The 12,124-nt window shown below is 40.2% G+C and overlaps 1 protein-coding gene across 3 annotated transcripts in view; it reads left to right on the top strand.

Annotated features, from left to right (window-relative positions):
* Window positions 1-12,124, top strand: part of LOC138739159 (protein-lysine methyltransferase METTL21C-like) — a 47,378-nt gene that overhangs the window by 19,981 nt on the left and 15,273 nt on the right. Inside the window, exons 1-3 of one of the 3 annotated variants that reach the window (XM_069890691.1) lie at window positions 429-522; window positions 5,693-5,799; window positions 7,836-7,996. In XM_069890691.1, coding sequence (XP_069746792.1) covers window positions 5,706-5,799; window positions 7,836-7,996 — 255 coding nt within the window. In that variant the 5' untranslated portion in view covers window positions 429-522; window positions 5,693-5,705. Of the gene's footprint in view, window positions 1-428; window positions 523-5,692; window positions 5,800-7,835; window positions 7,997-12,124 lie in introns of those variants that run through there. The other 2 variants (XM_069890690.1, XM_069890689.1) reach the window with 2 other exon arrangements.

The raw sequence follows: 12,124 nt of genomic DNA, 5'->3' as shown, positions 1-12,124 counted from the left end.
TCAGGGTTATTCTCTCAAAGTCCAGATCATGTCAAATGTACAAATCCCTTGTGTGAATTTAAGTAAATACCATCGATATATTAAATGATCCAGGTTGTCAAACTAGACTCTTAACAAATTTTGGCTCCCCTTCATTCGGAATGGCAGTCCACGGTATGTAATCCTCACACAAAATGTACCCTTCTCTTGATATCATCTCTGGAATCATTGCAAGACCTCAGCATTTTAGATGTGATAGATCACTTGCCCAAATCTCACTTGGATGAGATCAGTGTAACATCAAACCTGTTCATAAACAGCAGAAAGACTTAAGTGTTTGAATTCTCTTGCTGTAATATAATAAATTCAGTTGTTACTGGATAATGTTGCTGTGTAATTGACAATAATAATACCGCTTGGCTTTTGATGGAGGGGAGGAGTATTCTCCAAAGATAGCTTTACTTATCGCAGTCCAACTCCAAATGCTGTGGACGCTTTTCAAGAGTGAAGACACTTCAGAGTTCGCAGTCTGCTTTAGAAAAGGTACACGTTTTTGCATATTGTCACATTCATCATTTGTGCTGAATTGTTCAGCATAAATAAACAAATGTGTTGTTTATAATTGGATTGTTTTAGTTTATATTTTCTTCCTTTGCTGAAATATTTGGAATTGATTTGAATGATGCATTATTGATCTTCATTGGAAACAAAGAACTTGAGGGAAACAACACATCTTCATAAAAATGTGCTATCCTTTCTTTGGCTTGGCTTCGCGGACGAAGATTTATGGAGGGGGTAAAAGTCCACGTCAGCTGCAGGCTCGTTTGTGGCTGACAAGTCCGATGCGGGACAGGCAGACACGGTTGCAGCGGCTGCAGGGGAAAAATGGTTGGTTGGGGTTGGGTGTTGGGTTTTTCCTCCTTTGCCTTTTGTCAGTGAGGTGGGCTCTGCGGTCTTCTTCAAAGGAGGTTGCTGCCCGCAATCAGATGGCATTAACATCAAATTCAGCAAACCTGGCTTCACTTCTCATGGCACTTAAGGCACCAGAGCTCAATGGTGTGAAGTGGAAAGTCATTCAATTTATGCGATGCAGAACGTTGGAGAAGAAATAGTCTTTCTTCGGAAGTGGGAGTTGTAAATGAACTCATTATATAATTTTTAAATGAAGCAGCCAAAAGTGTTACACTGATCAGATGACTTGGACCTCTCCCCTCATTTTAGTGTAATACTTCTTTATTTTTATATGATTTAATATTTTTATTTGGTCACTTCTCATTTATTACCAGTTTCTTTGGCAGTCATTGCAGCCAAATTTAAAGTTTGGCCATGCATGAAACCAGGGACAGAGATGTCAGCATGGGAATGGGGCAGGGAATTGAAATGAGTGGTCACTGGAATATCCCTACTATTACAGCAGGCAGAACAAAGGTGCTCAATGAAGTGATATCCCAGTCTGTGTCCAGTCTCTCTGATGTAGAGGAGAACTGGATGCAGTAAATGACCCCTGCTGATTCAGGTATTCCAATTAAACAGTACTGCAGTTGCTTGAAATCGGAAGAAAAAACAAAAACTGAAAACACTCAGCAGATCAGGAAGTATATATGAAGGGAAAAGCAGTTAATGTTTCAGGTTTCATCAAACAATGTTATAGACATATGGTGGAACACGGTACTGCGGGCATGTCCGGGTATGTCCTCACTGGGCTGGGCAGGCTGGCCCGCTTTCCGTACCTGAAGCCCCTCCCCATAAGATCTCCTAATAAAGGCCAAGATCCCTAGTCTTCTCCCTCATACCTGCCTTGGACGTGAGCCAGCAGCATGTAGAGGGCATGTCTGGGTCTTCTGATCAATAAAGCCTTTGACTCTTGCTTCGTGTCTGCAAGTGGTCATTGATCGCACCTGGCATCATTTTAAAGCAACTATGAGAGAACAAGAAAAAGGAGAGAGGGATGATGAAGAGGAATATAGATTGGCCAAATGCCCTTACTTCTATAGGAGTGTAAACAGGATTTACATTTTCCCTTTTTTTGAGTACTGATCTCTTATGTACCCAATTCCTCTTCTTGATGACCCCACCCCACCCCCACTCGGTTTAGCCCACCCTGCCAACATTGATCCTGCACAGCGTATTGTGGATTGGCTATGGCAGTTTTACATTCTGAATCACAGTGCGCTTCTTGCTCTGGACAAAATTTAATAAGTCAATATTAGGCATTAAGACACTTACTTTCACTCCTGCTGGTCAGTTCGAGAGGTGATTCTGCAGAGTTGAGAATCACAGATACCAATAACAAGCATCATATAATAGAGGGGTTATTCACTCAATAGACTGAATTTTAGTAGTGGTTCCCACATTTCTATTTTGCCTTCACTCGTTACAAGCTTACTGGGTGTTCTGCAGTCTAAATAAACACTTCGTGAAGCAAAGGTAAGTGAAGGCCAGTCAGCATGGATTGCTGGGGAAATATTGTGGATGACCAACTGAATATTTTAATGTTAACAGGCAATATCACAAAGGTAGAGCAGTTGGATTAAAAATTGGGAAGAATTACTATATATTTGGGATCTTCCATATGCATTCCAGCTAAGTAAGATATGATCACTTCTGAGGATGCTGGCTCCAAAACATTGTCACAATTCATTAATTTGGACAGTGATTGAGCTGCAAACTTCACAAAGATTTATTGACATGGTAAAGTATCCAGGCTCATTTGGGCAGAAGAATGGGCTGCTTCATTCCAGGGTGATTTCATAATCATGGCCTTTCATTACCTCTTAAATATTCAACCTGTAAGAATATTTACCTCTGTTCCAAGAATGTAGTAAATGTTTTCTGTCTCTTCATGTGCTTTCCAAGCCACCCAACAATTACATCTTGTAATTGGCCACCATCAAACTGACTTGCCTACAGCAAGTCTTAAATTGCATCATTTTGCCTTCTCAGGAAACAGCCAGTTCTCTGGCATTAAGTTTGCAGCCAAAGTACATTTAATAGAACTAACAATACTTCTCTTGCTTCTTTAAAGATTTTGGGATACATTTTGTCTGGGCTTCTCCATTTTCAAAGGTGTCAGATTTGTTAATGTAGTGCTTTACTCTTCATCTTTTCTTCCCCCTTCCCTATGCTTTTTTTTTGCTCTCACTTTGTTCCTTCTTGACCTGGCTGTCTGTATGATCCACCTCTTACATGAAGGTGGATTCAGACTATCCATTCATTTCATGTCTTCCACCTTCATAGTCAGGCTGCTGTTTTGGGTACAAAAAATATCTTCTATTTCTTTTCAAATCATTTTTTTCTATTCGCAGCCCTTGTGCATTAAATTTTTTAAATGAAAGCCTCTGCAAATGGATGTGTGGATTATGTTATGTGATCACTCTGAGATCGTTGATTCAACATTATCAGGACAACTTTCTGATGCTCCAATTTGCATTACGACTACTTGGAGCTAACTCTGAAACTGCTCTTTGTTTACTTTTTGTAATTTTCCAAATGGAAATCAAGATGGGAAATTGCATTGTGGCCGCCGCAGTTTATGGAGACTTTCCAATTTCATTGGAAATCTTGCTGGATGATAAAGGTTGTGCAGACACTTGCACACACACAATGGCATCTTGGAACAACAATCAAAATCCACTCACTCTCACATCTGTAATTCAGACATTTTCTCCATGATTGAACCAAGGTTGTACTGAGGTCTGGAGTGGAGTGACCCTGGAGAACCAAGGTTGTACTGAGGTCTGGAGTGGAGTGACCCTGGAGAACCAAGGTTGTACTGAGGTCTGGAGTGGAGTGACCCTGGAGAACCCATGGTTGTACTGAGGTCTGGAGTGGAGTGACCCTGGAGAACCAAGGTTGTAATGAGGTCTGGAGTGGAGTGACCCTGGAGAACCAAGGTTGTACTGAGGTCTGGAGTGGAGTGACCCTGGAGAACCAAGGTTGTACTGAGGTCTGGAGTGGAGTGACCCTGGAGAACCAAGGTTGTACTGAGGTCTGGAGTGGAGTGACCCTGGAGAACCCATGGTTGTACTGAGGTCTGGAGTGGAGTGACCCTGGAGAACCAAGGTTGTACTGAGGTCTGGAGTGGAGTGACCCTGGAGAGGCAAGGTTGTAATGAGGTCTGGAGTGGAATGACCCTGGAGAACCAAGGTTGTAATGAGGTCTGGAGTGGAGTGACCCTGGAGAACCAAGGTTGTACTGAGGTCTGGAGTGGAGTGACCCTGGAGAACCAAGGTTGTACTGAGGTCTAGAGTGGAGTGACCCTGGAGAACCAAGGTTCTACTGAGGTCTGGTGTGGAGTGACCCTTGAGAACCAAGGTTGTACTGAGGTCTGGAGTGGAATGACCTTGGAGAACCAAGATTGTAATGAGGTCTGGAGTGGAGTGACCCTGGAGAACCAAGATTGTAATGAGGTCTAGAGTGGAGTGACCCCGGAGAACCAAGATTGTACTGAGGTTTGGAGTGGAGCGACCCTGGAGAACCAAGGTTGTACTGAGGTCTGGAGTGGAGTGACCCTGGAGAACCCATGGTTGTACTGAGGTCTGGAGTGGAGTGACCCTGGAGAAACAGAGGCTGACAATTGACAAGTAGGTAACCAGTGAACAAATGCTGCTGAAAACCTGAAAAGAGAAATTGGGAATGAACAGTGATCAATTGGAGACCGAGGAAGTGAAGTCACTTTAAGTTGTGAAATACTGAACTTGGAGGAAGTGCACACAAAGCCCTGTGCTTTGAGAAAACTTCAAATCTCATAAAATTATTTTTTGTCAATCCACCAGTATCTGATGACAACATTCAATCCTCTTTGTTCTTTGTAGTTTGCAAATCCCCCAAATGCAGCAACCCTGATTCATAAAAGTTAACAGCTACAGAAACTTTGCCAGCCAATTAGGTTACAATAGTGGTTGGAGCAGATGGTAGATCTCACATTGAAAAGCAGACATTTCTCTCCACCCCTTCAGCACCACATATGACCATTGCTGCCTTAAAAATCAGGAAATACTCTCTCACTCCGTCTCATTGACACAATGAAATAATGTCTGTTCCACACAGGGTACACAGATAGTGTGGCACTGTTCACACAACACTGTTATAGCAGCAGTGATCTGGGTTTGAATCTGGCAGGAGTTTGTACATTCTCCCTGTGACTACATGGGTTTCTTTTGGGTGCTCCGGTTTCTTTCCACCATTCAAAACGTACTGGAGGTTGTAGGTCAATTGTTGGGTGGAAGGGCCTGTTACCATACTGTATGCCCATATATTTTGAAGGGTGGGAAGAAACTGGAGCATCTGGACACTGAGATAATATACAAACTCCTTGAAAACAGTACTGGATTCCAACCTCAGTCGCTGGCGTTGTAACAGCATTGCGCTAACCACTCGGCTAACCATGGTTAGCACTTTCTCCAATTGCCCAGTAATTGTTCAATTTAATTCCTCATGTCAACTGAGAAGCAATTGGAAGGCCTTTCATAACACATAGAAATGCTCTTCTTTGACCAATTGAATCCCAATATTTTGATACTACCAAGCTGGTCTTTGTGGCTAGCAGTGTGCTATATAATCTTATGGCTGAGCAATACCAGAGTATAGATTTTCCATAACTGAGACTAACAGATTCTTTTCTGGCACCCTGTTCTTCTCTCATAATATTTCTCCCAACTGCCCTTCAAAAAGAGTTATTATTCTGCAATGATCTGATTTGCCATTTTTGCAGTAATCTATTAGCAATGGAGACTGCTTCTATGACAAATACTCCTGAAGAGACAGAAGAAGAATTCAAAATTAAACATCAAGAAGAGCTGCCAGAACCGGAACATCAAGGTATAATTGTTTAATTAACTTGCACGTTTTTGATTAAGACCTTTATTGCACTGCGTATTCACTTTTCTCTCAAAGTATGAATATTGGTACAAATGCTATTAAAAGATTCAAATAGTATTTCAATTTGTAATGACAAAATATAAACTATAGTTAAATCTGCAGATTCCATAAGGAATTCAGCTCAGTAATTCCACTTTAAATGGCCTTTCAGAGCCATATTTGCTAAATATCATGGACTCTATAGCAAATAATAAATACCAAGAGCAATGTGGGCGGTAAAGGCAAACATTTCTTTTAAAACATATAACGATGGAATTGCTGGATCTGTATTTATTTTTATAAAATAATTCTCTCATCTCATTACAATAACATTGAGAAGCCTATTTTTTTTACCATCAGCAACAATATAGATATTATCTTCACATTTGGAATATAACTCTAAACAAAAAAATGGTCTTAATGCTTAAATATTTCAGAGTTTTCTTTCATCTGTGAACCAAATGTACTTTTCTATTGTCTTCCTTATTCTGGAATGATTTTTACTGAGTCATGGACTTTGTCTTCAATGTGAAGTATCTCAACCAGGACACAATATCAAATTTTAAATTATTTTCAGGTCATTTGTCATATATAATAATTTTCACCCTTCTTTCTGCACCTAGCTCCCAGGTTTACATTTAAATTTTCAAATTTAGACATAGACCATGGCAACAAGCCCTTTCAGCCCACGAGCCCGTGCCACCCTTCACTTAAGCCCCTGGTTCTTTTGGAATGGCGGGAGAAAATTGGAGCACCCTGACCAAACCCATACAGACCTGGGGAGAATGTACAAACTCCTTACAGACAGTGCTGGATTCAAACCCTGGTCACTGGAGCTGTCTGTAAGCTACCAACTACCCACTATATTATCCACTCTAGCTTTTTAAAAAAATTTTTTTCATTTTCCATTTTGTGTTAGGAAACAATTTTTTTTTACAAAAAATCTTAGCAACAAGTTTATTCAATTTTTTCTTAAATTTATGAAAACAAAATAAAGTGCGAGCTTTATGTCTGTGATCAACTATTAATGATAAACATGTAAACTCTACAAACCTGAAGAAAATTATATCCCATCTTTCAAGGTTTATTGTTCATTGTTTATGCTATTTGACAATCTTGTGTTTTGAAAATAATCTCGATTCTACAACTATAAGTACACGTGAAATAGCCTGAACTCATCCTTCTCACCTACATTGCTCCAAATCTACCCTTACTTTTACTCTCATTAAAATATATCAAGAACCACCACTTTCCTCTGTGTTGCATCTTTATGATTGAAAAATTATCTTAAATGAATCACAGAAATGAAATCAAAAGAGATTTCTGAGAGAGAGGGCAAGGAAGAAGAGCAAAGAGGATTGGGAATTAAGTTCCAGAACAGCTGGCTTATGTGGATCAAGATAAATCACAAACCGTAGGACAGTGGGTTTGTACATAAATTTCTAAAGTGGGAGGAAAAGAGAGTTCAATGCTGATGAGGTTGGAGCAACAGGGAGAAGCAAATTTATGAATTGTTGAATTGCTCAAAAAAGGGACCCATCTTAAAGTTGATTGTCCAGTTTTCTTCATGAATGTTACCTGACCCACTGAGTCTGCCTAATTCTTTTTTGTATAGTTGAAGATTATTCAAATATGTCCTTTCCCAGTTGCACAGAGATGTTGGAGGAAGGCAGCTGGTCTTGACTGAGCACCTCCAGCGTCACTCTGTTTTGACTAAAAGTGCAGGGTCTGTAGATTTTCACTTTTCATTTTTTCAGCTTCAGACTATTTCAAAGATAAGGTAACATTCTAGCCACTTCTCTAAGAATTTGCTCATTCCAGACCACGTCATACCATATCTGAGAAAGTGTTAAAACTGGCTTTTTAATTGTGAATTAAAATATGCAGGAATAACAAAGGGCATTGTACTGTCTATCCATACATGAATGATTGTGGAAAGTGTACTAGTTATTTAAAATTAAAATATATTTTGTTTTATTATATTTCCTTTCTACTAGAAGCTCTCACAGATGTCCAAATACCTTTCAATGCAAGCAAAAGAAGGGTTTGGCTTCCCTCGACTTATGGTTATATCCCAAAGGAATCCTATCAGTTTGCAGGCTATGATATCACCATCCATGAAGCGATTGATCACTTTGGAGCTGTGATCTGGCCTGGGGTGAGTCTTACAAAATGTAATTATTTTGAGATTTTGAGTTTGGGAGAAGAAAAAATGCTGAAAAACATAGAAAAAACATAATTAACACATTTCCTATGCCCCATGGGAGTTGGTATAAGTTTATCTACCAATTTGCATTTATTATTTTAATTATTGCATTAATTTTGAATGAAATATTCAGCTCCAGTGCTGCCATTGTGATTCAGGTACAAGAGGATCCCCTCAAGGATCATTCCATAAGCTACATTATTAATTACAGTCATGAGAAGGTTGGGTTATCAGTGCTGGATGCTTAACACCAGGGGTGATTCTGGTTACAGGAGGGAAGCTCCCTCCCTGGTGTCATCATTCACCTCAGGTCTACAAGATACCAAGCAGTTCAGAAAGAGAGCAAATATACTTAATCACCTACCATTGGTCCATGACATTGTAAAACCTTAGGAATAACATCAGATGTAAAGAGAAAATGAAACTACTTGCATTACCATGGCCTGAAATCCGGTTTAATGGTTGAGCACAGATCGAGGCCCTTCACCCCACCATGTCAGGAAGCGGAGAGTTGGAATACAAGAATCATATTCTGGTGGGTAGCTAGTTTCTAGTGGTGTTCCACAGGGTCACTATTGGGGGCACTTCTTTTTATGTTGTATATTAATGATTTGCAATATGGAATGAATGGCTTGGTGGCCATGTTTGCAGATGATACAAAAGTAGGTGGAAGAGCAGATAGTGTTGAGGAAACAGGGAGGCTGTAGAAGGACTTGGACAGCACAGGAGAATGTGCAAAGTGGAAAATTTGAATACCATTTGAAATACCAAAGTGTACAGTCATGCACTTTAGTAGAAAAAAAATTAATGGGCAGGCTACTTCTTTAAAAATGGGGATAGAATTGAAAATACCCAGATGCAAAGTGACCTGGGAGTTCTCATGCAGGATAGCCTGAAGGTAAACTTGCATGTGATTTGATGGTTAAGAAAGCAAATGCAATGCTGAAATTCATTTCAAGAGGAATAGAATACAAGAGCAGAGATGTGTGGTTGAGGCTTTATAAGGCATTGGTGAGACCTCACTGTGATAGTACAGATTCTATCACCAATGTGTATATGTACAGATTGTAGTGTAGGATGACTGTAATTGGCTGAGAGTGTAGCCACACCTACTGGCAGGTCTTAAAGGATTGGTCCTAGCTGGACCAGGTCATTCTGGACTGGTCGACTTACTTGTGATATGCTCCAGTCTTTTAGTTAATAAAAGCCTTGGTTTGGATCAACAAGTCTTTGGTTCTTTCGACACGCTCTACACTCACTTCGAGTATTGTGAGCAGTTTTGGGCTCCTCATTTAAGAAAGTATGTGCTGATGTTGGAGAAATCAGAGGAGGTTCACAAGAATGAAAGGGTTATTTCATTCCAGGAATGAAAGGGTTATCTTATCAGGACAATTCTTGGCCTGAACTCATTGCAATTGAATGTTGAAAGACATGGACAGAGTAGATGTAGAAAGGTTGTTTCCAATGGTGGGAGAGTCTAGGACAAAAGGGCACTACCTTAGGATTGAAGGGCTGCTGCTTAGAAGGAAGATGCAGAGGAATTTCTTTAGCCAGAGGGGGTGGTTTAAAGAAATACAGCATGGTAACAGGCCATTTTCAGCCCATGAGTCCATACCACCTAATTTATACCCTATTAACCTACACCCCCAATGGTATGTTTTGAACTGGATCCCCCAGAGAAAACCCATGCAGACAAGAGGAGAATGTACAAACTCCTTACAGGCAGCATGGGATTCAAACCCCAGTCCCAATCAAAGGCACTGTGAAGGTGTTGCTGTTCAAAATCTGTGGAATTTGTTGCCAAAGGCAGTTGTGGAGGCTAGATCATTGGGTGTATTTAAGTTCAAGATTGACAGTTCTTGATTAGCTTGAGCACCAAAGGTTATGGGAGAAGGCTGGCCAGTGGGGCTGAGTGGGAAAATGGATCAACTTATGATTAAATGGCAGGGAATACTTGATGGGCTGAATAGCCTATTTCTACTCCTCCATCTTGTGGCCTTGTATCTATGCGGCCTGATGCCATTTATCTACATCAGGCCAGTGATCTTCTGTGCTTCATTGATTCAAATACTTGTCCAGATGCTCCTTGTGAGCCTTTCTGCCTCCACCATTTCTACAGGAATGCAATCAAGAATCTGTGTGACACTCTCTAAAACTCCTACTTCTCGTCTTAAACCTGTACCTTCTTGATATGGACACATTCATTGTGGAAAAAAATAATTTTATTATCTACCCTATTGATTCCCACATGATTTTGGATACTTCTGTCAGGTCACTGTCAGCCTCCTCAGCTTCAAGGAAAACAAAGACAGTCTATCAAGTCTCTCTTTATAACTAGAGTGTGCTCCAGACCAAGAAACATCCTGGTGATTTCCCAGGCACTCTCCACTGCATCTACATCCTTCGTATCACATTCAAATTTTCTACTGACTCCTCACCTCCAGGCTTAACTAAAATTCAAAACCGCTCGTTTGCTCAGATGCTCTTGGACTTGAGTGAAGTGCAGAGCTATAACAAGCGCTACTGACAATCTGATGTGGTGACGTCATTTTGGCAAGTATGTTTGGTACAGCAGTGGGACAAGGTTTAAACTAATTTGGCAGGCATATGGGAACCAGAGTGATAGGGAAAAGGGTAAGGAAGATAAAGTAATGGCCAGGAAAAGTAAAATAGGAAAAGTAATGTTGGGAGGAGAAAGTAAAAAATCAGATGGTGCAGTGAGTTTTCGGGTCAATGATAGTCTTAAGAAAATTACAAAGAAAAATAGTGGGCAGAAAAATCAAAAGAAAAGGTTACAGAAGTCACTAGATATTAAAAGGACAAAGAGCATAAGGGCACTTTATCTGAATGCCCGCAGTATTAGAAATAAGGTTAGTGAACTTGAGGCGCAAATCGGTACCCATGCCTATGATTTGGTAGCCATCACGAAAACATGGCTACAAGGTAACCCTAAATGTGAATTAAACTTGGAAGGGTATCAGGTGGTGCAAAGAGATAGACAGGATGGTAAAGGAGGTGGAGTTACACTCTTAATCAAAGATGAGCTCCAGGCAGTAGTGAGGAATGAAGTAAGGTCTAAAGAGCATAATGTTGAGTCCATTTGGGTAGAGATAAAGAATAACAAAGGGAAAAAATTATTTGTGGGTGTTATCTATCGCCCACTAAATAACAATAGTTTAGTGGCACAGGAAATAAATAGAGAGATAAGTGAGGCATGTAATAATGATATGGCAGTAGTCATGGAGACTTTAATTTCCACATAGATTGGGAAAATCAAGTTGGTCGTGGGAGTCTAGAAGAGGACTTCATAGAATGCATCCGCGATAGCTTTCTTGAGCAGCATGTTAAGGAACCCACAAGAGAAAATGCTCTCCTGGATCTAGTGTTGTGCAATGAGATAGGTAGAGTAAATGATGTAATAGTCAGAGACCATTTGGGAAATAGCGATCATAGTATGATTGAATTTCTCATCCAGATGGAAGGGGAAATAGTTAGATCTAAAACTAATATATTATGCTTAAACAGGGGTGACTACCATAGGATGAGGGAGGAATTGGGCAGAGTGGACTGGGAGTACAGGGTAATTGATGAAACAGTTGAGGAACAGTGGAAGATTTTAAAATAAATATTTTGTAATGCTCAACAAAAATATATTCCAGTAAGGAAAAAGGGCAGCAAGGGAGGGGAAAATCAACCGTGGTTAACAAAGGAAATAAAGGAGAGTATAAAATTGAAGGCGCAGGTGTACAAAGCTGCAAAGAGCAGTGGGAAACTGGAAGATTGGGAAAACTTTAAGAGACAACAAGGGGTTACAAAGCAGGTAATAAGAAATGGGAAAAAGGATTATGAAAGTAAATTGGCACAAAATATAAAAACTGAAAGCAAAAAATTTTATAAATATATAAAACAGAAGAGGGTGGCCAGAGTTAACATAGGACTCTTAGAGGATGAGAAAGGAAAATTAGTAGCAAAAAATGAGGAAATGGCCGAGGCATTAAACAAATATTTTGTGTCAGTCTTCACGGTGGAAGACACGTCCAGCATGCCCAAGTGCGGAGTTAAGGATGCGAATGTTGGGGA

The sequence above is a fragment of the Narcine bancroftii genome, chromosome 7, assembly GCF_036971445.1.
Source record: "Narcine bancroftii isolate sNarBan1 chromosome 7, sNarBan1.hap1, whole genome shotgun sequence".
NCBI classification, from domain to species: Eukaryota; Metazoa; Chordata; class Chondrichthyes; order Torpediniformes; family Narcinidae; genus Narcine; species Narcine bancroftii.
Note: the sequence above shows the minus strand (reverse complement) of the source record. Positions and strands in the feature narration are given on the sequence as shown.